General features: G+C 39.6%; 1 protein-coding gene across 5 annotated transcripts in view; it reads left to right on the top strand.

The window, feature by feature from the left end:
* ARMCX1 (armadillo repeat containing X-linked 1) overlaps window positions 1-24,800 on the top strand; it is a 37,955-nt gene extending 13,155 nt beyond the window's left edge. The window contains exons 1-5 of one of the 5 annotated variants that reach the window (XM_017954031.3): window positions 20,186-20,760; window positions 21,072-21,122; window positions 21,246-21,293; window positions 21,669-21,733; window positions 22,910-23,818. In XM_017954031.3, coding sequence (XP_017809520.1) covers window positions 20,571-20,760; window positions 21,072-21,122; window positions 21,246-21,293; window positions 21,669-21,733; window positions 22,910-23,197 — 642 coding nt within the window. In that variant the 5' untranslated portion in view covers window positions 20,186-20,570 and the 3' untranslated portion in view covers window positions 23,198-23,818. Of the gene's footprint in view, window positions 1-20,185; window positions 20,761-21,068; window positions 21,123-21,245; window positions 21,294-21,668; window positions 21,734-22,909 lie in introns of those variants that run through there. The other 4 variants (XM_017954030.3, XM_003918000.3, XM_017954028.1 and 1 more) reach the window with 4 other exon arrangements.
* Window positions 24,801-25,287: the final 487 nt, after the last annotated feature.

Raw genomic sequence — 25,287 nt, 5'->3', positions numbered from 1 at the left:
TATTGGAGAAAATAATAAAATACATATTAGGCATTTTAACTTAAAATATACAGATTCTCTTTCACTTGGCTGCCTTTGATACAGAACCAACAACTTAACTTTGAGTATAAATCTTCTGGTTAGAGTTTCACATCATTTTCCTTGTATAAGCCACATCCATGATGTATCAACTATAATTTTCAGCTTTGTTAACTATAAGTACAATGTTTTATAGCAAATCTCCAAAACTTGTTTATCTTGTATCACTAAAATTTTATATCCATTGAACAGCAACTCCCCATTTCCCCCTACACCCAGCTCCTGGCAACCACCATTCTACTCTCTGTTTCTGAGTTTAACTATTTTAGATACTTCATATAAGTGGAATCCCACAGTATTTGCCCTTCTGTGACTGGCTTATTTCATTTAGCATGTCTTCCAGTTTCATCCATTTTGTCACATAGGCACATAGGCAGAATTTCTTTGTTTTTAAAGACCAAGTAGCACTCCATTGTTTTTATATTCCACATTTTCTTTCTCCATTCATCTTTTGGTGGACATTTAGGTTGTTTTCTATCTTGACTACTGTGAATAATGCTGCAATAAACATGAGACTGCAGATATCGCTCTAAAATTCTGATTTCAATACTTCTAGATATATATACAGAAGTAGAATTGCTGGGTCATATAGTAGTTCTATTTTAGTTTTTTGGGGAAGCTCCGTACTGATTTTCATAATGGCTGCACCACTTTACATTCCCATCAGCAGTGTGCAAGGTTCCAGTTTCTCCACATCCTCACCAACACTGGCTATCTTTTTTTTTTTTTTTTTTTTGACAATAGACATTCTAACAGGTGTGAGGCAATATCTCATTGTGGTTTTGATTTGCATTTCCCTAATGATTAGTGATGTTGAGCATTATTTCATATACCTGTTGGCCATTTGTATGTCTTTTTTGAAGAAATGTTCATTCAAGTCTTTTGCTTATTTTAAAATTAAGTTATTTGGTTTTCTTCTATTGAGTTGTAGAAGTTACTTATTTATTTTGGAGATTAACCCTTATCAGATATATGCATGACGCTATTTTAAACATAATTATTTTCCTAATTTTATTTTTTGATTGCTTGTGTATAGAATTATAACTGATTTTTGTATGTTAATTAATCTTTCATCCTGCAACCTTTCTTTAAAACTGTTCATATACAAGGTTATGTTAAGTGCAAATAGACATCATATTTTTTCCTTTCCAATCAGGATGCATTTTATTTCTTTTTCTTACCCAATTACCCTGGCTAGGACCTCCACTAAAATGGTGAATAAAAGTGGTAAGAGCAGACATCTTTGTCTTGTTTCTGATTTTCACCATTGAATATGTTAGCTGTGGGTTTTTCATAGACACCTTTTATCAAATGGAGGAAGTTCTCTTCCCTTCCTAGTTTATCAAGGATTTTTTATTATGAGGAGTGTTTAATTTTGTCAAATGCTTTTTCTGTGTCTATTGAAATGATCATATGTTATTTGTCCTTTACTTTTTAAATCTGGCATGTTACATTGATTTTCAGATGTTAACCTGACTTTACATTCCTGGGGTAAATCCTTCTTGGTCATGATGTATAATTTTTTTATGTGTGCAAGTATTGTGTTGAGAATGTTTTTGTCTGTATTTATAAGTTATATTGGTTAGAGTGGTTTTCCTTTCCTGTGATGCCTTTATCTGATTTTGGTATCTGGGTAATACTGGCCTTATAGGATGAGTTTTGAAGTGTTCTCTTTAATTTTTTGGAAGAATTTGTGAAATATTCATATTACTTTTTCTTTAAACATTTGGTAGCATTTACCAGTGAAGCCATTTGGTCCTGGAATTTTCTTTGTGTGTTTTTTTTTAAAAAAATTATTACTAATTAAATGTCTTTCTTTCTTTCTTTTTTTTTTTTTTTTTTTTTGAGACGGAGTTTCGCTTTTGTTGCCCAGGCTGATTGGAGTGCAATGGTGCAGTCTCGGCTCACCACAACCTCCACCTCCTGGGTTGAAGTGATCCTCCTGCCTCAGCCTCCCGAGTAGCTGGGATTACAGATGCTTGCCACCACGCCTGGCTAATTTTCATATTTTTTGTAGAGACGGGGTTTCACCATGTTGGCCAGGCTAGTCTCAAACTCCTGACCTCAGGTGATCCACCCACCTAAGCTTCTCAAAGTGCTGAGATTACAGGCGTGAGCCACCATGCCCAGCCTAAATCTCTTTACTAAATTGGTCAATTTTTATTTTGTATTTCTTCTTTAGTCAGTTTTGGCAATTTTCATTTTTAGATATTTGTCCAATTTCATCTATGATATCTAATTTGTTGGCATACAATTTTTCATAGTATTTCTTATAACACTTCATTTTGTAAGGCTGGTAGTAATTTCCCTGTTTCATTCTCTATCCTAGTAATTTGGGATCTCTCTCTTTTTCTTGGTCAATCTAGCCTAAGGTCTGTCAATTTTGTTGATCTTTTTAAAGAGACAGATTTTGGTTCTATTGATTTTCTCTATTGTTTTCCTATTCTGTGTCATTTATCTCCTCTCTAATACTTCTTTCTGCTTGATTTAAGTTTATTTTTCTCTTCTTTTCACAGTATCTTTAGGTTAGGTTCTTGATTTGAGACCTTTTGGTGTTTATAGCTATATTTTTCTCTGTAAGCACTGTTTCAGCTGCACCTCATACGTTTTGGTATGTTGTGTCTTTGTTTTCATTCAGCTCAAAATGTTTTCTAACTTATTTTGTTTGACTCATTGGTGACATAGGCATATGTTTAATTTGCACATATGTGTGCATCTACCCCTATTTTTTGTTGTTGATTCTTAATTTAGTTTCATTATGGTCAAAGAACATTCTTCATATGATTTCAATCCTTTTACATTTATTGAAACTCTTAAAATCTAATATGTGCTTTATCCTGAAGAATGTTCCATGTGTCCTTGAGAAGAGTATGTATTTTTCTGTTGTTTAGTGAAGTGTTCTATAGATGTCTGCCACTTCTTCTTGATTTAAAGTGGTGTTGAAGTCTTATATTTCCTTGTTGATCTTTTATCTAATTGTTCTGTCCATTGTTAGAAGTGGGGTATTGAATTCTTCAATTATTATTATTGAATTGTCTATTTTTCCAATTCTGTCTACTTTTGCTTTATGTATTTTGGGGATTTGTCATGAAGAACATACATGTTTATAATTGTTATATCTTTTTGACCTTTTCATCATTTTAAATTATCCTTCTTTGCTTTTAATAAAAATGCCTGTCTTAAGGTTTAAGTTTTCGGGTATTAGTAAAACCCTCCAGGTCTCTTTTGGCAACTGTTTGCATGATATAACATATCTTTTTCTGTCCTACTTTCAACTTGTTTGTGTCTTTGAATCTGAAGTGTGTCTCTTATAGACAGCATATGGTCAGATCACATGTTTTAAATTAAGTCTGTCAATCTCTGCCTTTACATTAGAGTGTTTAATCCATTTATATTAATGCAATTACGTATAGGTTGGGATTCACATATGTCATTTTACTATTTGTTTTCTATATGTCTCATATATTTTTTTCCTCTATTATTCTATTACTGCTTCTTTTGTGTTAAATAGGAGTTTCCTAGTGTACCATTTTCATTCCTTTGTCGTTCCATTTACTATATTTTAGAATTTATTTTCTTAGAGGTTGCCCTTGGAGTTACAATTAATATCTTAACATAAAAATCAAGTTTGTATCAATATCAACTTAATTTCAAATCTTTGCTCTTAATAACTTCACAACCTCCTCACTCCTTTGCATTATTGTCATACAAATTACATTTTTATACATTGTATGAACATCAACACAGATTTATGCATATAGCTTTATAAAGTCTTTTAAGTTAGATAGGAGAAAAGATAGAATTATAACAAAATTCATTTATATTGTCTTTTATATATGTCACTGTTGCTGCATGTATTGGCAGAGCAGCCAGGGACGCAGACCATCAATAACAACCCTTCTGGGATCATATACAATTTGGGGAGTTAGGAAGGCTATGTACATATATGAAGCTACATTCACTTAGGAGAAATCAGAGAAGGATGGAGCAGGCTTGCAAGAATTCCTCAAGCCACACACAGACCTATAAACACAGGGCAAAAGCACCAGTGAGTGGCACAGGGGCTTAAACACAACTTCTGAGCAAACACTGACTAAACCACAAGCTACTCTGACCCAGGGGCAAATCCTAGAGATCCAGGATGAAAAACAAAATCAGTATCATCCTTGGAAGTCTAGAAGAGTGTGTGTATGCCCAAGGCTATGCCCTTGCGGAAGCAATCAGAGAAGGATCCTCCAAGCTACTAGTGGTTGAATGAGGTGGTGGAGGGGGGACAAGGAAATATATAAATTCACTGAACTATGAGAGCCATCTCCAAGCCATCCACATATCCAATGGCAAAGGATAAAAATCTAATTGGCTAAAGGGGGCTTAAGCACAACCTTTAACCAATAAATAGCTTATGCCAACCTAGGGTCAAAACCTAAGTAGCCAGGCTAAAAGATAAAAATAAGGAAAAAATATCTGAGTAGGGACAACAGAGTTGCACATATTGGGGGAAATAGACTTCACAGAATTATTTCAGCCAAGCTAACAAACAAACCCATGACCAAGCAAACAACAACAATCTCCAGGGTGTGGGGCGTGGTTCAGTATTCAGGGTTGCTATAATATATTATCTAACATGTCCAGCTTTCAACAAAAAATTACAATACATGCAACAACTACTACATAGGTAAATATAAGACAATACAAATGAATTTTGTAATAACTCTGTTTTTTCTCCTACTTACTTGACTTTATAAAGCAACATGTATAAATTTGTGTTGATGTTCATACAATGTATAAATATAAATTATTTTCTACCAAGATCTTCACTGTTTCCAACAATGCCTGCAGTCATAGCTTTTTTAAACCTTTTCCAAGTTAAATCAGTACCCTCAAACAGAGCTACAGAGTCCTTTATCCTTATGTCCTGCCTTTCCCCCTGGGAAGAATCCCTGAACCACTGCACCAGAGCTGGACCCAGGGACCTGCTTTTACCTGAGTGATGCCCCTGCTCTGAGAGATAGTTCTAGGAAGGGGTGGCAGCTCCTGGTCCTCTCGTATTGCCCATTTTGTAATAGAAAATATATTTGAGGAAATAATTGTCAAAAATTTCCAGATTTGTTGAAAGACATAAACTTATAAATTCAAGAAGTTTCATGAATTCCAAATGGGACAATCTCAAAGAAAACCACCTTTAGGCACATTTTATTAAACTGCTGAAAATGAAAAGTAAAGAAAAAAATTTTGGAGTGATCGTTCCAAGATGGCTGAATAGGAACAGCTCCGGTCTAGAGCTCCCAGTGTGATCAACACAGAAGATGAGTGATTTCTGCATTTCCAACTGAGGTACCTGGTTTATCTCACTGGGACTGGTTGGACAGTGGGTGCAGCCTATGGAGGGTGAGCCAAAGCAGGGTGGGGCATCGCCTCACCCAGGAGGTGCAAGGGGTCGGGGGATTTCCCTTTCCTAGCCAAGGGAAGCCATGACAGATGGTACCTGGAAACTCAGGACACTCTTGCCCTAATACTGCTCTTTTCCAATGGTCTTAGCAAACAGCACACCAGGAGATTATATCCCATGCCTGGCTCGGTGAGTCCCATGCCCACGGAGCCTTGCTCACTGCTAGCACAGCAGTCCGAGATTGACTACACTGGGGCAGGGGCGTCTGCCATTGCTGAGGCTTGAGTAGGTAAACAAAGCAGTCAGGAAGCTTGAACTGGGTGGAACCCACCACAGCTCAATGAGGCCTGCCTGCTTCTGTAGACTCCAACTCTGGGGGCAGGGCACAGCTGAACAAAAGGCAGCAGAAACTTCTGCAGACTTAAACGTCCCTGTGTGACAGCTCTGAAGAGAGCAGTGGGTCTCCCAGCATGAAGTTTGAGCTCTGAGAATGGACAGACTGCCTCCTCAAGTGGGTCCTTGGCCCTTGTGTAGCCTAACAGGGAGACATCTCCCAGTAGGGGTCGACTGACACCTCATACAGCCAGGTGCCCATCTGAGACAAAGCTTCCAGAGGAAGGATCAGGGAACAACATTTGCTGTTCTGCAATATTTGCCATTCTGCAGCCTCTGCTGGTGATTCCCAGGCAAACAGGGTCTGGAGTGGAGCTCAGCAAACTCCAACAGACCTGCAGCAAAGGGTCCTGACTGTTAGAAGGAAAACTAACAAACAGAAAGGAATAGCATCAACATCAACAAAAAGGACATCCACACCAAAACCCCAAATGTAGCTCACTGTCATCAAAGACCAAAGTAGATAAAATCACAAAGATGGGGAGAAACCAGAGCAGAAAAGCTGAAAATTCTAAAAACCAGAGCACCTCTTCTCCTCCAAAGGATCATAGCTCCTCGCCAGCAACAGAATGAAGCAGGATGGAGAATGAATTTGATGAGTTGACAAAAGTAGGCTTCAGAAGGTCAGTAATAACAAAATTCTCCGAGCTAAAGGAGGATGTTCAAACCCATTGCAACTAAGCTAAAAACCTTGAAAAAAGATTAGATGAATGACTAACTAGAATAAACAGCATAGAGAAGACCTTAAGTGACCTAATGGAGCTGAAAACCATATCACGAAAACTACATGACGTGTGCAAAAGCTTCAGTAGTCGATTCAATCAAGTGGAAGAAAGGGTATCAGTGATTGAAGATCAAATGAATGAAATGAAGTGAGAAGAGAAGTTCAGATAAAAAAGAGTAAATAGAAATGAACAAAGCCTCCAAGAAATATGGGTCTATGTGAAAAGACTAAATCTACGTTTGATTGGTATACCTGAAAGTGACGGGGAGAATGGAACCAGGTTGGAAAACACACTTTAGGATATCATCCAGCAGAATTTCCTCAACCTAGCAAGGCAGGCCAACATTCAAATTCAGGAAATACAAAGCACACCACAAAGATACTCCTCAAGAAGAGCAACCCCAAGACACACAATAGTCAGATTCACCAAGGTTGAAATGAAGGAAAAATGTTAAGGGAAGCTAGAGAGAAAGGTTGGGTTACCCACAAAGGGAAGCTCATCAGACTAACAGCGGATCTCTCAGCAGGAACTCTACAAGCCAGAAGAGAGTGGGGGCCAATAGTCAACATTCTTAAAGAAAAGAATTTTCAACCCAAAATTTCATATCCAGCCAAACTAAGCTTTGTAAGTGAAGGAGAAATAAAATTCTTTACAGACAAACAAATGCTGAGAGATTTTGCCACCACCAGGCCTGCCTTACAAGAGCTCCTGAAGGAAGCACTAAACGTGGAAAGGAACAACTGGCACCAGTCACTGCAAAAACATGCCAAATTGTAAAGACTGTCAATGCTAGGAAGAAACTGCATCAACTAACGAGCAAAATAACCAGGTAACATCTTAATGACAGGATCAAATTCACACATAATAATATTAACCTTAAATGTAAATGGGCTAAATGCCCCAGTTAAAAGACACAGACTGGCAAATTGGATAGTCAAGACCCATCAGTGTGCTGTATTCAGGAGACCCATATCATGTGCAGAGACACACATAGGCTCAAAATAAAGGGATGGAGGAAGATCTACCAAGCAAATGGAAAGCAGAAAAAAGCAGGGGTTGCAATCGTAGTTTCTGATAAAACAGACTTTCAACCAACAAAAATCAAAAGAGACAAAGAAGGCCATTACATAATGGTAAAGGGATCAATTCAACAAGAAGAGCTAACTATCCTAAATATATATGCACCCAATACAGGAGCACCCAGATTCATGAAGCAAGTCCTTAGAGACCTACAAAGAGATTTAGACTCCCACACAATAATAATGGGAGATTTTAACACCCCACTGTCAACATTAGATAGATCAAGCAGACAGAAGGTTAACAAGGATATCCAGGACTTGAACTCAGCTCTGCACCAAGCTGACCTAATAGACATCTACAGAACTCTCCACCCCAAGTCAACAGAATATACATTCTTCTCAGCACCACATCACACTTATTCCAAAATTGACCATATAGTTGGAAGTAAAGCACTCCTCAGCAAATGTAAAAGAACAGAAATCACAACAAACTGTCTCAGACCACAGTGCAATCAAATTAGAACTCAGGACTAAGAAACTCAATCAAAACCACTCAACTACATGGAAACTGAACAACCTACTCCTGAATGACTACTGGGTAAATAACGAAACGAAGGCAGAAATAAAGATGTTCCTTGAAACCAGTGAGAACAAAGATGCAACATACCAGAATCTCTGGGACACATTTAAAGCAGTGTGTAGAGGGAAATTTATAGCACTAAATGCCCACAAGAGAAAGCAGGAAAGGTCTAAAATCGACACCCTAACATCACAATTAAAAGAACTAGAGAAGCAAAAGCAAACGCATTCAAAAGCTAGCAGAAGGCAAGAAATAACTAAGATCAGAGCAGAACTGAAGGAGATAGAGACACAAAAACCCTTCAAAAAATCAATGAATCCAGGAGTTGGTTTTTTGAAAAGATCAACAAAATTGATAGACTGCTAGCAAGACTAATAAAGAAGAAAAGAGAGAAGAATCAAACAGATGCAATAAAAAATGATAAAGGAGATATCACCACCGATCCCACAGAAATACAAACTACCATCAGAGAATACTATAAACACCTCTATGCAAATAAACTAGAAAATCTAGAAGAAATGAATAAATTCCTGGACACATACACCCTCCCAAGACTAAACCAGGAAGAAGTTGAATCCCTAAATAGACCAATAGCAGGCTCTAAAATTGAGGCAATAATTAATAGTTTACCAACTGAAAAAAGTCCAGGACCAGATGGATACACAGCAGAATTCTACCAGAGGTACGAAGAGGAGCTGGTACCATTCCTTCTGAAACTATTCCAATCAACAGAAAAAGAGGGAATCCTCCCTAATTGGCTTTATGAGGCCGGCATCATCCTGATACCAAAGCCTGGCAGAGACAACAAAAAAGAGAATTTTAGAGCAATATCCTTGATGAACATCATTGCAAAAATCCTCAATAAAATACTGGCAAACCAAATCCAGCAGCACATCAAAAAGCTTATCCACCACGATCAAGTGGGCTTCATCCTTGGGATGCAAGCCTGGTTCAACATATGCAAATCAATAAATGTAATCCATCACATAAACAGAACCAAAGACAAAAACCACATGATTATTTCAATAGATGCAGAAAAGGCCTTCGATAAAATTCAACAGCTTTTCATGCTAAAAACTCTCAGTAAACTAGGTATTGATGGGATGTTTCTCAACATAATAAGAGCTATTTATGATAAACCCACAGCCAATGTCATACTGAATGGGCAAAAACTGGAAGCATTCCATTTGAAAACTGGCACAAGACAGGGATGCCCTCTCTCACCACTCCTATTCAACATAGTGTTGGAAGTTAAGGCCAGGGCAATCAGGCAGGAGAAAAAAATAAAGGGTATTCAATTAGGAAAAGAGAAAGTAAAATTGTCCCTCAACTTTGCAGATGACATGATTGTATATTTAAGAAAACCCCATCATCTCAGCCCAAAATCTCCTTAAGCTGATAAGCAACTTCAGCAAAGTCTCAGGATACAAAATCAGTATTACCCAAAAATCACAAGAGCATTCCTATACACCAACCAACAGACAAACGAAGCCAAATCTTGAGTGAACTCCATTTCACAATTGCTTCAGAGAATAGAAATACCTAGAATCCAACTTACAAGGGATGTAAAGGACCTCTTCAAGAGAACTGCAAACCACTGCTCAGTGAAATAAGGGACACAAACAAATGGAAGAACATGCCAAGCTTGGATAGGAAGAATCAATGTGTGAAAATGGCATACTGCCCAAGGTAACTTATAGATTCCAATACCATCCCCATCAAGCTACCAACCTGACTTTCTTCACAGAACTGGAAAAAACTACTTTAAAGTTAATGTGGAACCAAAAAGAGTCCACATTGCAAGACAATCTAAACAAAAGAACAAAGCTGGAGGCATCCATACCCTGACTTCAAGCTATACTACAAGGCTACAGTAAGCAAAACAACTGTGGTACTGGTACCAAAACAGAGATATGAATAATGGAACAAACAGAGCCCTCAGAAATAATATCACACATCTACAACCATCTGATCTTTGACAAACCCCATTTTAAACAAGAGATGGAAAGAGGATTCCCCTATTTAATAAATGGTGCTTTTAGGAAAACTGGCTATACATATGTAGAAGCTGAAACTGGATCCCTTCCTTACACCTTGTACAAAATTAATTCAAGATGGATTAAAGACTTAAATGTTAGACCCTAAAACCATAAAACCCTAGAAGAAAACCTAGGTAATACCATTCAGGACATAGGCACATGGGCAAAGGACTTCATGTCTAAAGTACTTACCAAAAGCAACGGCAGCAAAAGCTAAAATTGACGAATGGGATCTAATTAAACTAAAGAGCTTCTGCACAGCAAAAGAAACTACCATCAGAGTGAACAGGCAACCTATAGAATGGGAGAAAATTTTTGACATCTACTCATCTGACAAAGGGCTAATATCCAAAACCTATAAAGAACTCGATCAAATTTACAAGAAAAAAAACAAACAACCCCATCAAAAAGTGGGCAAAGGATATGAACAGACATTTCTCAAAAGAAGACATTCATACAGCCAACAGACACATGAAAAAATGCTCATCATCACTGGCCATCAGAGAAATGCAAATCAAAACCACAATGAGATGCCATCTCACACCAATTAGAATGGCAATCATTAAAAAATCAGGAAATAACAGGTGCTGGAGAGGATGTGGAGAAATAGGAACACTTTTACACTGTTGGTGGGACTGTAAACTACTTTACTTCCACAACCATTGTGGAAAACAGTGTGGCAATTCCTCAAGGATCTAGAACTAGAAATACCATATGACCCAGCCATCCCATTACTGGGGATATACCCAAAGGATTATAAGTTATGCTGCTATAAAGACACATGCACACATATGTTTATTGCGGCATTATTCACAAGAGCAAAGACTTGGAATCAACCCAAATGTCCATCAGTGACAGACTGGATTAAGAAAATGTGGCACATATACACCATGGAATACTATGCAGCCATAAAAAAGGATGAGTGCGTGTCCTTTGTAGGGACATGGATGCAGCTGGAAACCATCATTCTCAGCAAACTATTGCAAGAACAGAAAACCAAATACCGCATGTTCTCACTCATAGGTGGGAATTGAACAATGAGATCACTTGGACACAGGAAGGGGAGCATCACACACTGGGTCCTATTTTGGGGAGGGGGTGGAGGGAGGGATAGCATTAGGAGATATACCTAATGTGAATGACGAGTTAATGGGTGCAGCACACCAACATGGCACATGTATACATATGTAACAAACCTGCATGTTGTGCACATGTACCCTAGAACTTAAAGTATAATAATAAAAAAAAAGTGGGCAAAGTATATGAACAGTCACTTCTCAAAAGAAGACATTTATGCAGCCAACAGACAAATGAAAGACTGCTCATCATTACCGGTCATCAGAGAAATGCAAATCAAAAGCACAATGCAATACCATCTCACATCAGTTAGAATGGTGATCATTAAAAAGTCAGGAAACAACAGGTGCTGGAGAGGATGTGGAGAAATAGGAACACTTTTACACTGTTGGTGAGACTGTAAACTAGTTCAACCATTGTGGAAGACAGTGTGGCAATTCCTCAAGGATCTAGAATTAGAAATACCATTTGACCCAGTCATCCCATTACTGGGTATATACCCACAGGATTATGAATCATGGTACTTTAAAGATATATGTATAAGTATTGTTATTGTGGCACTATTCACAATAGCAAAGACTTGGAACCACCCCAAATGTCCATCAATGATAGATTGGATAAAGAAAATGTGACACATATACACCATGGAATACTATGCAGCCATAAAAAGGATGAGTGCGTGTCCTTTGTAGGGACATGGATGAAGCTGGAAATCATCATTCTCAGCAAAGTATCGCAAGGACAGAAAACCAAACACCACATGTTCTCACTCATAGGTGGGAACTGAACAATGAGAACTCTTGTACACAGGGCAGGGAACATCACACACCGGGGCCTGTCATGGGGTCGGGGGATGTGGGAGGGATAGCATTAGGAGAAATACCTAATGTAAATGACGAGTTAATGGGTGCACCAAACCAACATGGCTCATGTATACATATGTAGCAAACCTGCACGTTGTGCACATGTACCCTAGAACTTAAAGTATAATAAAAAATAAAAATAAAAAATGTGATATATAAAAAAAAGAAAACAATCTTAAGGTAGTTATAGGAAAATAACTCATTACTTCTAGGGGAACAATAATTTGAATGACTGGTTTTCTTATCACAATGAAGGATAGAAAAGAGTGGAACGTCTTTAACGCGTTGAAAGAAAAGAATTGCCAACCCATAAATCTACATCCAGCAAAAATATCCTTCAAAAATAAAGACAACATGAAAATATTCTCAGATGAAGAATAGCTAACATAATTTGTTGCCAGTAGACATGCTGGACCAGAAATGTTAAAAGAGTCTCTTCAGACTAAAGGAAAATGATACCAGAGGGAAACTTGAACCTCGGGAATGGAGAAGCAATAGAAATTACAAATATCTGGGTAAATAGAAAATACTTTTTCCTCTTTTGTTCTTTAAAAATAACTGTTACACTAGTTTCTTATTGCTGTAACAAATTGTATAAAAAGTTACCACACACTCGATTGCTCAAAACAAGACAAATATATTATCACACAGTTCTGAAGGTCAGAAGACTAAAACGGGTTGAAAGGGCTGTGTTACCACTGGATGCTCTAGTGGAGAATCTATTTTTGAAAGGGCTGTGTTACCACTGGATGCTCTAGTGGAGAATCTATTTCCTTGCATTTTCCAGCTTCCACAGGCTGCCTGAATTCCACTGTTTCATTGCCTGATTCTATTGTCACATCTTTTTCTGACTCATCTGCCTCCTTCCTTCCTTTACAAGAACCCTGTGATTACACTGGGCCCATCCAGATAGTACTAGATAATCTTCGTATCTCAATATTCTTAACATAATCACATCTGCAAAGTCCCTTTTGCTATATGAGGTTACATATTCACAGGTTCCAATATGTAGACATCTTTGAGGAGCCATTATTCTTCCCACCACAACAATTGTCAAGGATTCAATAATTCTTATACAATTTAAAGTGTTCTAGAGCATAGGAAAATGTAGAAATGTACCCAATTCGTTCTCTAAGGCTAACATAATACTTACGTCCAAACAAAGAAGAATAGAAGTAAAAAAGTAAACGTGAGAGGTCAGTCTAACTTAGAACTACAGACGAAAATATCCAAAATAAAATAGTAGTAAATTCAAGCTCGTACTGTGGCAAAATAATAGATCAGTGCAAATAGTCAAATTTTTATGTCTATGTTATCTTTGCTAGATTTTAGCATCAACATTATGGAGGCTATGCCTGGACTCAACAATACGGACTTCTACTCACCAAGGTTGATCTTGTACTAATACTAAGTGCCCAACCTGACAACAGAGAAGATGATGAGCTTCTATAAGACACCATTCCTTAGGGGTATCAGTCAGTCCCGTGGTCGTAGGATTATTACATGGGACACCTTTCATCATGACAAAAACAGAAACTTTTCCTCATGGAAATGAACATGTATTTTAGACACACATTTACCTTCTTTGCTGACAATGATTCTGTCATCACCATCTCCATGGACTTCCAGAATGCCTTAATCATCATCAGGGTATCCTACACAAAGTTGTCTCTGACCAAGGAACTCATTTAATGACAAGTGAAGTGCACATCCAAAGATTCATTAGTCTTTACTACTTACTTTACCATGTAGAAGCAGCTTGCCTTACACAAAAATAAATAACTTACTGGAAGCTTAGTTATGGGATCAGCTGTTCCTGGGAGTACTGTATGAGAAGATTGCAATAGGTGCTTTAACAGAACCACCCATATATTGTGCTTTTTCCCCCCATAGTGAGGTTACACAGGACTAGGAATAAAGCAGTCATGAAAGGAGTGGCCCTTTTCACTATTACACCAGTTAACCTACTGAAGAAATATGTGATTATTGTTTTCTGTCTTCATAACCTTGGACTCTTAGGTACAGCAGGGATGAATGCTTTCACTAGGGAATAAAGCTATGATTCCATTATATTAAAAGCTGAGACTACATTCTGACCATTTTTGTCCTCTCCTGCCACTGAACTGACAGGCAGGGAAAGGGGCTGCTATCGTGGCTAGAGGGATTGAACCCAATTACTAAGGGGAAATAAGGTTGCTGCTATACAAACAGGGAGAGCTATGCTCAGAGCCCACGGATACTTACTGGGGCACCTCCTGGTACTGCTTTGCCTAATAGTCCTGGTAAGTGGGAAAGTGCAGAAATTCAATAAATACAGGATTGAAGATTAGGGTGACTACGTCAGGGAAATAATTTTGACCAGGTTGCTGTAAGGGGAATATGAAATGGGTGGTAGAAGAATGAGGTTGATTATTAACTTTGGCCTCATGATCAGCTTCAGAGAGAAACTGTAACAGCTATGCACATCTTTGTTAATTTAATTTTTTCTTCCTTTCCTCTGTTTATATGAAAAACACTTGAGACAATTGTTATAAATCAGGTTTCAGGTGGGCGAATATGGTTGCATTAGCATTATCCCGTAACAGTACAGTGGCTGATGGGATTTTTTTTGTCCCTGCCTCCCTGTTGGGAGAATAGAATAGCAAGAATAGATGCTGAATGTGAAAGGAGTAGGCCATGGTGGTTAGTCTTTATTTTCCCACACATCCTTATTAATTTCCTGTCCTTCTCTGTCTTGTTCTATGCCCTGGGAGGCTGATCCTTAGGGACTGCATCCCCCTGGCTCCATTTGTAATTGACTTCTGCTTGGGATTGGTCAATGGAATGCACTGGCACAGCTTTGGCGGGAAGAAGAGAGAAGACAATGTATTTCTTCACTGCTCCCACTCTGATTTGGACTATTTTTTATTGGCAGTGACTACATCCCTTCAAGATTTTAGCTTCTTCCAGAAGTCCTCTCCTCCATGACTCTAGCTCTCACTAGGCTCCAGAAATACTATTTCTTCCTCTTGCCCTTTTAGGCCTAGGATAATAGCTACCTGCTATTGCTAACCTCTGGGTGCCACAAAATTGCTTGTTGGGTCTCATAATCTTGCATTTCCCTCTGTAAGTAGTCTCTACATTAAAGTCCCTTGAACCATCTGATTTAGATTACTTTTTCTAGCTAGGACTCTGACTGAGGTGCTGGTATGAGGCCTAGAATTACTGCAGCTATTTTGATACCATTACAATGCACAGTCAAGGATAAAGCTTATATGTAAGGAATGAAGCAGAATCTTAGTCAAATTGTACTTAAAGTCGGATAACTTCTGGATGCAACTTACTGAAGTAAGAATAGGTGAATATTTCTTAAATATGACAAAATATATACATTTCTAACAAGAAGCCTTTCATGTTTAAGGGATAAACACTAGAAGCATTTCCATTAAAATTAGGAAAAAGGCAAGAATACCAGTTATTTCCATAATTATTTAACATTGTTCTAGAAGTACTAGTTAATGCAATTAACCAAGAGAAATAAATGTAATATTAATATTGGAAAGGAGGGGGCAGGCAAGATTATCATTACTACAAATGAAGCAAATCTAACAGAATCAACTAAAGACTACTTGAAACCTTTGGAACTCCATAAAAAGGCTGGTTATGAAATCAATAGATTAAAAACTGATCACTTTCATATATAAAAACAACAAACAAAAATGTAAAAAAAGAAAAAATCCAAATGACAATAGGCACGGGAAAAGATAAGGTACTTTTGAATAAACTTAACAAAAAATTTGTAAGACATATCCATTCATTCAGTAAATATTGATTGATAACCTACAGTGTGCCAGGCAATGTTCTAGGAGTTATTTTTATTAAAAAACTGCAGAAACCCTGCTGAGAAAAATAAAGACAAATAAGTAGAAAAACTGGGTTGTTGTATAGAAAGATATTCCTGTGAAGATGCCAATTATCCCTCAGTTAACTTATAAATTATATGCAACACAAATTGAAATTAAAAACGGTAGTTTTTAGGGGACTGTAACAAAATAACAGATTTTAGTCAGTAAGTAAATACATGTGAATAGGCAGGTAATGATAAAAAAGATGAGTTATGAGAGACCTTACCCTTCAGATATTGAAACCTATTATGAAGACACTATAGTTAAAACAGTTTGTTATTTAAGAAGAAAGAAAAGATAACAGATTAAAAGAATATAATAAAGAATAAAGAACTAGATACAAACATATGTGGATGTGTAGATTATGATAATTATGGTAAAGATGGCACTTTAAATCAGTGAGCTCAAGAGGGGATTATCTGATAATTAGCATTAGGACAATTTACTAGCCATTTGGAAGAAAATAATTCCATATGGACCAAAAATAAATATAAAAGGAAACATAAAAATTAGGAGAAAACACAGATCTCCCTAAGCAGGACACAAACCTCAAAAATGTAAAGAAAAAAGTTGGTAAATTTTGTACTGTAAAGATGAAAAATTCTATATAGTAGAAGTCCAAAAAATTTATAAATCAGGAAAATATTTATAACACTTATGAAAGTCAAAAGACTCATTTGCTTAATTTGCAGAAAGTTCTTATGTATTAGTAAGAAAAAGATGAACAACCTAGTTAAAAAATGAGGAAAGACAGTACACAGAAAGATAAATACAGATGCTTAACAAGCCTCTGAGAAGATGTTTAATCTCACTTATAATTAAATAAATTATTTGGAGCACAACATAGAATGCACATATATATATGTATGTATGTATCTATCTGTCGATGTATATATTTATAAATTTAAGAGATGAAAGTTGGCAGCATGGGTAAAATTTAAAATGAACACCCATTTTGACACAAGTATTTTACTTCTAGGAATTTATCTTGAGGAAATAATATCATAGTTGCCAAAATATATGTATACAAAAGTCCTCACTGCAATATTTTTATAGTAGATAAAGATTAGGAAGAGGCTAAATATCAATCAGTAAGAGATTGGTTAAATTCTGGTAAATCCACGCTACAGAATATTAGTGTGTCTGCTAAAAAGATTTACATGACATATCAGGTGAAAAAAATAGTTATGCAGGATAATATGCATAATATAATCCCAAATTATTTTAGAAAGATATATGTGTACACACACACATAATGTATCTACATATATTGTTTGGTAATATATATGAAACAACAACAAAACCTGGAAAGAGTCACCTGAAAAATTAACAGTGGTTTTCATAGGATTTATCCTAGGATTGAAGTAGATTGGTTATCACAGTAGTTATCAGAAGGGTGGGGGAAATTGAGATTTTTTATTTTCTGTTCCCCTCTTTTCCTAGTTACCACCTGCTTTCCTTCATCTCAACTGAAAACTTCATTCTGTCTGCCCCAGTAAGGAAACTTTCCCTGATTCTCAGACTATGCCACTTTTTAAAAAACTACATTAACAGAGGTTTTTTCCTTTACAGTATTTCTCTCTCTCTCTCTCTGTGTGTGTGTGTGTGTGCGCACACGCTTATTTTATTAAGGTCTTATTTCCACCATGAGAGAAGAGTCTGTGTTGTTTTTGCTTACCAATACATTCCCAATAAGCTCAGCACTTGTGGCCACTCCCCCTACTTCTTTTCCTTCCCAGTATTATGATGTGGACAATTTAATTTTCCTCAGTCTTATATAAAGGGTTATAAAAGTGCAGCTTTAGGCATCCCCCCAAATCATCCATACACAGATGAAGAACACATGAAAAACAAACAGCAAATGTCAGGTTACACTAAACAATGAAATATTAAGGGCACTCCCATTTACTTCAAGAATAAGATCTGGAGGCCCTCAATCACCATTATCATTCAAGCTAATTCTGGAGGTTCTGGTCAATGGAATACATGCAGAAAATGAAAGAATACGGAATATAAATACTCATGAAGAAGAAATGAAAAATCATCATTTGCAGATATTATGCATGCATACCTAGAAAAACCAAAAGTATCAATGAAGAAACTATTAGAAATAATAAGAATGGTCTCTAAAGATAAATATATCATAATTAATTACTTTACCTGAGACAAACAATAACCAGGTAGAGCATGCAATCATAATGGGAATGTCATTCATATAAACAAAACACAAACATAATAAGAAATGAGTATAAAGAAACATAACATTTATTGAAAATCTCAAAAGTTGGCATGGATAGAAAGACTCCGTTTTTAAAGATATAAATTATCTAATTAAAGTGCAGATTTATTGCAAGTACTACAGTAAATGTCAATTGTTTTGTTTTGTATATTGTTCGACTTGGAACTTGACACATCCACATACATATTCTGTATATTTGCAGGAAGAAAGGTGGATATCATTGAAAGAGCTTGGCAGTAGAATAGGCATTGCAGGGCAGTTTTGCATTCTACTTTACAGATTTCTGCACTTAAAAAAATAAGTATATAACTAGAGACAGAGAAGAGGGGAGAGGAATAGACTTTCTTTCTTTTTTTTTTTTTTTTTTTTTTTTGAGATGGAGTCTTGCTCTGTTGCCCAGGCTGGAGTGCAGTGGCACAATTTCAACTCACTGCAACCTCTGCTTCCTGGGTTCAAGCAATTCTCCTGCCTCGGTCTCTCAAGTAGCTGGGACTACAGGTGCGCGCCACCACCCCCAGCTAATTTTTGTATTTTTAGTAAAGACAAAGTTTTACCATGTTGGCCAGGCCTCGAACTCCTGACCTCAAGTGATCCGCCAGCTTCAGCATCCCACAGTGCTGGGCAGAAGTAGATTTTCTGTTGAGGGGATATATAGCTTTTTTTTCAGGAAAGTATTAGTAGTTCTTACTTTTTAAAAGTCATACATGCCTGTGAGAATCCGATGAAAGCTATGGCTCCTTTCTCCACGAAAATGAATATACCTACGCACACAATCGCAGGTGGTCCACAAGGTTGTCCGAGTGAGAATGCCTACTCTGGGTTAATCCGTGGGGATTGTTCCTTGGGCATACATTTGGCTGAGTGGGCACCAAGGTGGATATGAACTGGCAGGCAGTAACTCTGCAACAAGATTAGGTTCTCTTTTTAAGGAAGCCAGAGGCCAAGAAGCCCAGCGGGCTGCACCTCTCTGGTCAGGTGGTGGCAGCACACAGTACTAGGAGCAACTACTCAGGCACCATGAATAACGGCAAGAGGCTTAGGTAGGAACAGTAAGCCCTTGGATGCATTGCTGAGTTACCTCTGTGGGAATCTGAGGAAGGGAAGGAGCCAGAGGTCTTTACTCTGATTGGTCACCTGAGTAAACGTGGCATTTACCACCTTGGTCACTCATCTATATATATTTTTGGAGTGAACAACAGACCAGTGCCTGAATACAGGGGATGAGAGGCTATGGAATGTGGAAGGGTGGGAGGGCAGCACCTTCTTCCGCTGTTGACAGGGCAGGGAGGATTAGAACATCTCTGCATCCCTCACACCCTCAGGTGCCTCAGCCTTGGTAGACTGGAATTCAATTCAAAGGCAGGTGATCAGAGTAGCCATCAAATCACCATAGGTTCATATAACAGTTGGTCAAGACTTTGGGATGTTAAATACATGCTTTAATTAAATAAGACAGGGTTGTGTTGCTTTTATCTTATCAAATTGCAAGTTGATTCAAAAATTGAAAAAGTAAGGAATCATTTGTGTAAAACGGCCAAGATTAGACAACTGGTTGTCTCTTTGTGGACTAATTCATAGATCATGTAAAAAAATCCATTTTTTTTTCTTAAGAGATAGAGGCTTGCTCTCTGTCACCCAGGCTGGAGTGCAGTGGTGAGATCATAGCTCACTGCAGCCTTAAACTCCTGGGCTCCAGCAATCCACCCACCTCAGCCCGCTTTTCAGTTTTAAAAATGAGTTATTTTGTTTTAAAAGCTACTATTTGGCTGTAACCAGTAGAAATATTTTCCTTCTGTTACAAATAAAATAACGAAGTTAATGAGGCCTTTTGGGTTTTCTCTCCCGTTTAAACTCTCTACTCAAAGGAAAATAGCATCATTTTATTTTCTCAATATAAAAGTAATGCATTATTGATTTAAAAACAAATGAGCAGAAAAGTTTAAATAAGACACTCCCACGATTTGTCTCCTTTTCCAACACCTTGCTCCACATTTTACAGTGGTGCAGAAGAAATATTGGACATTCATGACTAGTGGTGGGGGGAGGTATAGAGAGAGACAGTTGGACTGAGACGACAGAAGATAAAAAATTATTCCTCGAAGAGGAAGTAAAGGCCAACGGACACGGGAGCAGATACAGCCTCTCCCTGTAAGCCAAAGAAAGGCAAATTCCAACCACAAAGGGAAGCTACTTCTGGTCTCCGGGATTGGCAAAAAGGAAAATGAGTGGCAGGACCTGATGTGTCAGGGAAGGAAGGGGAGGGCCGGCTTCTGCGGCACTGCTGATGGGAGTGGTAATTGGGGTCCTGATCTCACGGTTGACGTGGCCCTCACGTGAGCTGGAGCCGACGCGTGCAGACGTCCTTCTAATCTTAGTCTTCGTTTGGTCCGGTTGCACTCTCTCTATCGCCCAGAGGGCGAGAGGGCCTGTGGCCTGGGGGAAGGAGGACGAGGTTACTGCCTGGATCCCAGCAGGTTTGTGTGTGGATGGGCGTTGCCAGGGGATCCCTGCGGCGCGGGCAGTGAAGGGTGGAGGCCGAAGGAGGAGCAGTTCGCTTTCTCCAAACCCTTGCAGTATTCCTGTCCCTTTCTAGAACAAAAATGGTGGACCTTGGGGCCGGATTCCAGGGGCGACCCCAGACTCGGGCGTGGTGGGACCTTTAACATCCTGGGCCTTGAATCAGGGAGGGCAGATATTCGGATTCGTATCCTGTGTGCTGGTCCATCTACCAAGCCAGAATCTTGGGGCTGTGCGTCTGACAGTCATTCCCCTTTTCTTTCAGTAGGGCGCTGTGCCATTTGGGAACAAAGGAATAGTCTGCCTGGAATCCCTGCAGGTCAGTGTAAAGCTGGGGCTGTCCCGCGGCCCCCGGAAGGACTGGGACGACTGAGGTCCTTGCCTTAACTTGGGCCCTTTACCGACTCTCAAGCAATCTTCCTGCCATTTTTTTTTCCTTTAGGAAAAAAGGATGTAACAGTGCCTGCAGGAAAAGTGCTTGTCATTGCGGGTAGGGTGCGTTGGGGAGAGGGATAGAAGAGATCGGTTGGTTTTGTTTTTCTCCTCGGATTTTCCATATCCCCCCCCCCTCGCCCCGCCCCGCTTCCAGTGGTTTGAAAGGGGTGTGGTTTTTGCTGGGAAAATGGCCGACCGCTGGGGCTGCGGGAGGGAGGGCCGGAGGCGGGGACCGGGGGTGGGGGAACACTACGTAGCGGGAGGGCTGGTGTCAGCCGAGTCCAGAGAAGTGAGGGTAGGGTGACAGACAAAAAGGTAAACTCCGTTGACAGCCAGGACCCTGAATTAGGAAAAGCGGATGTTGGGACTCTCCGAAGTGCTTTTCTGTCCGCTGAGCCATCAGTTTCTGCCTTGTTGCTTGTGTCTGCAGATCTTGGGGCCGGAGGCCAGTCCAACCCTTGGAGCAGGAAGATACGCAAAGTTGTCAAGAACCAAGTAGGTCATAATAAGGGTGATGGCATTATTTGGGGGTGGAGCATGGTGGCGACTGCAACTCGAGTGGGCCCGTGGACCCCCTCCACATCTCCCTTCTTCCCTTCTTACCTACACAATTTCGGATCTTGCAAAATAAATTGCTCTGCAGGTACAAGACAGGGAAGCAAATAGCTGAGAAGGGGTGGGCGTCAAGAGAGTCCAGGGGTTGGGAGGACGTTACTCCAAATTACTGTTTGAGGTACAGTGTCCTTGGTGTTGGTCCGTCGACCAAGCACTCACTTCTGAAGTTTATTAGTCTTGAAGGTTTAGTGGAAGCAGAAACTGAGGTAAGGGAGGTAAGAAATTGCTCCCGAGCAGAGGTAGTTGGTATAATGACACGGCGGGGGTGGGGGGTGAGTGGGGGTGTCCTGGTACCTTTGAGATGGAGGAGTTGGCGGAGGCAAGGACAGAGTTGGGGACCTTTACGCATTTCACGCCAGTCCGGCTTTTAGATATTCTCACTTCATTTTGTTACAAGGAAAATGTTAACAATGAAAATGTGTGGAGACATCTTCGGAAGATGCCAATGATAAGAGTAGGGGTGGAGGTGGAATGGAGGGTTAGAGGAATCATCGAAGGAGGAAGAGGGAGGGAGACAATGAATTCCAAAGCCGCACCTCTGTGAGGAGTGGAGGGCAACCGAAGGCGGGAAACATCGGGCAAGGCAGTTGTAAAGGGCTAGGAATTCAGAAGAGGGATGTATGTCCCGTCCCAGGTGATATCTGTATGTCCCCCTAGCTCTCGGCACCCCCTCCTCGCGTCCTTGTCTGCAGGTTTGCACGAAGCAGTGCCCTTGGAAGCAAGAAAGAGAAGGAAAAAACTGCCTGGACCTCTGTGGGTGCATGTGGGGGCGCCACTGTTCCCAGGACATCTGAAGGGCAGGATGGCAGGGAACTTTAACATTCTGGGGCGACGTGGTGGAACGTGAGGTTGGAGAGTCTTGAAGTGGGGAAAATTTCCAAACTTAGCTTCCGGATGGAAGAAAGGAATCAGTGATCTAGATATTAAGCCCCGAGTTTGCCAATATATCTGTAGTTTTGTACGTTTGTTTGTTTTGCCGTTGTTTCAGTCTGTTTGCGTGGCAAAGACACAAAAGGAGGAGGAGCCTGAAATCTGAACTGCATCCTTTATTCCTAGGTCAAGCTGCCTCAGAGCCGGCCAGCAGTAGCTGCAGACTCCGCCCGCGACGTGTTCGCGCTTCTCTGGGCCAGAGCGAGCCTGTTCTGTGCTCCGGTTAAGAGATTTGTCCCGGCTATACCATGGGCCGCACTCGGGAAGCTGGCTGCGTGGCCGCTGGTGTGGTTATCGGGGCTGGTGCGTGCTACTGTGTATACAGACTGGCCTGGGGAAGAGACGAGAACGAGAAAATCTGGGATGAAGACGAGGAGTCTACGGACACCTCAGAGACTGGGGTTGAGACTGTGAAAGGAGCTAAAACTAACGTTGGGGCAGGGTCTGGGGCCAAACTTCAGGGTGATTCAAAGGTCAAGCCTGAAGTGAGTTTGGGACTCGAGGATTGTCCAGGTGTAAAAGAGAAGGCCCATTCAGGATCCCACAGTGGAGGTGGCCTAGAGGCCAAGGCCAAGGCCCTTTTCAACACGCTGAAGGAACAGGCAAGTGCAAAGGCAGGCAAAGGGGCTAGGGTGGGTACCATCTCTGGGAACAGGACCCTTGCACCGAGTTTACCCTGCCCAGGAGGCAGGGGTGGAGGCTGCCACCCTACCAGGAGTGGATCTAGGGCTGGGAGCAGGGCAAGTGGAAAATCCAAGGGAAAGGCCCGAAGTAAGAGCACCAGGGCTCCAGCTACAACATGGCCTGTCCGCAGAGGCAAGTTCAACTTTCCTTATAAAATTGATGATATTCTGAGTGCTCCCGATCTTCAAAAGGTCCTCAACATACTGGAGCGAACAAATGATCCTTTTATTCAAGAAGTAGCCTTGGTCACTCTGGGTAACAATGCAGCATATTCATTTAACCAGAATGCCATACGTGAATTGGGTGGTGTCCCAATTATTGCAAAACTGATAAAAACGAAAGACCCCATAATTAGAGAAAAGACTTACAATGCCCTTAATAACTTGAGTGTGAATGCAGAAAATCAGGGTAAGATTAAGACGTACATCAGTCAAGTGTGTGATGACACCATGGTCTGTCGCTTGGACTCAGCTGTGCAGATGGCTGGGTTAAGACTCTTAACCAACATGACTGTGACTAATCATTACCAACATTTGCTTTCCTATTCTTTTCCAGACTTTTTTGCTTTGTTATTCCTGGGAAATCACTTCACCAAGATACAGACTATGAAACTAATTATAAACTTTACTGAAAATCCAGCCATGACAAGAGAGCTGGTCAGTTGTAAAGTACCATCAGAATTGATTTCCCTTTTTAATAAAGAATGGGATAGAGAGATTCTTCTTAATATCCTTACCCTATTTGAGAATATAAATGACAACATAAAAAATGAAGGGCTTGCATCATCCAGGAAAGAATTCAGCAGAAGTTCACTTTTTTTCTTATTCAAAGAGTCTGGAGTTTGTGTTAAGAAAATCAAAGCACTAGCAAATCACAATGATCTGGTGGTGAAAGTAAAAGTCCTGAAAGTATTAACCAAACTCTAATTTGGAGTCTGTCCCAAAGAGTATTGAGGTATTTGCACTTGGTACGATGTGTTTTGTAAATTCTTTGTTTTTCATTGTGAATATATGGTAAAGAGATCTTTTCAGCTGCTATTTTGGAATAATGACTATCATATATCATAACAGTGACTGATGTTGGTTTTAATGGTTGGGTTGAGGATGAACCATTTTAAGGATGCCAAATGGAGTATTAGTACTTGTACACAGAAAGAATTTATTGATTTGATCTTATTACCTAGATTGAGATATTTTTACTCTTTCCTCTACGTAAACTGACAATGAATTAGTTATACATCATGAATAAGCTACACTTTTATATTAGTTTATATTTGTTAATCTAAGACTTGTGTTCCATCAATAAAGTTGTGTTTTAAGCAGCAGAAAAAAAAGACATTGTCCTTGTCCTTCAGTTTATGATCTGTTTGGAAAGGTAAGATATATGGAAACTAAAACAAAGAGATATTAACAAACCCAGGAGACCATCAATGCTTAGAGGCAGCAGAAACAGCTGCAGGCAACAGTGCGCAAGGAAAGTTTTACAAAGGGGAACTCTTAAGTAAGCTGGGTTTGAAGGACAGGATACAAAAAGTCAGAAGGGCACTCAAGACAGGAGAAGGGATGAAAAGAAAGGCATGGAGATGGGAATCCTTCTCCAGAGAGAAGTGCTGACCTGCTGGAATGGAAAGTGTAGGGAGGGTAGTGATGACAGAGAGAGTCAGGCGGTAAAGGTGAGTCCTGTTCATGGAGCACCCCTAACTGCTAAACTGGGGTGTGTGAATATTACTGCATCCACCCCTGGGAGACATCAAGGCCTTTTGTGATCAGAGGAATGACAAGATGAAAGGAAAACGATATGGTAGATTTATGTGCGACAGG

This window comes from Papio anubis, chromosome X, assembly GCF_008728515.1.
Source record: "Papio anubis isolate 15944 chromosome X, Panubis1.0, whole genome shotgun sequence".
Taxonomy (NCBI): Eukaryota; Metazoa; Chordata; class Mammalia; order Primates; family Cercopithecidae; genus Papio; species Papio anubis.
The sequence above is the reverse complement of the archived record's forward strand: the minus strand, read 5'-3'. Positions and strand labels throughout refer to the sequence as shown.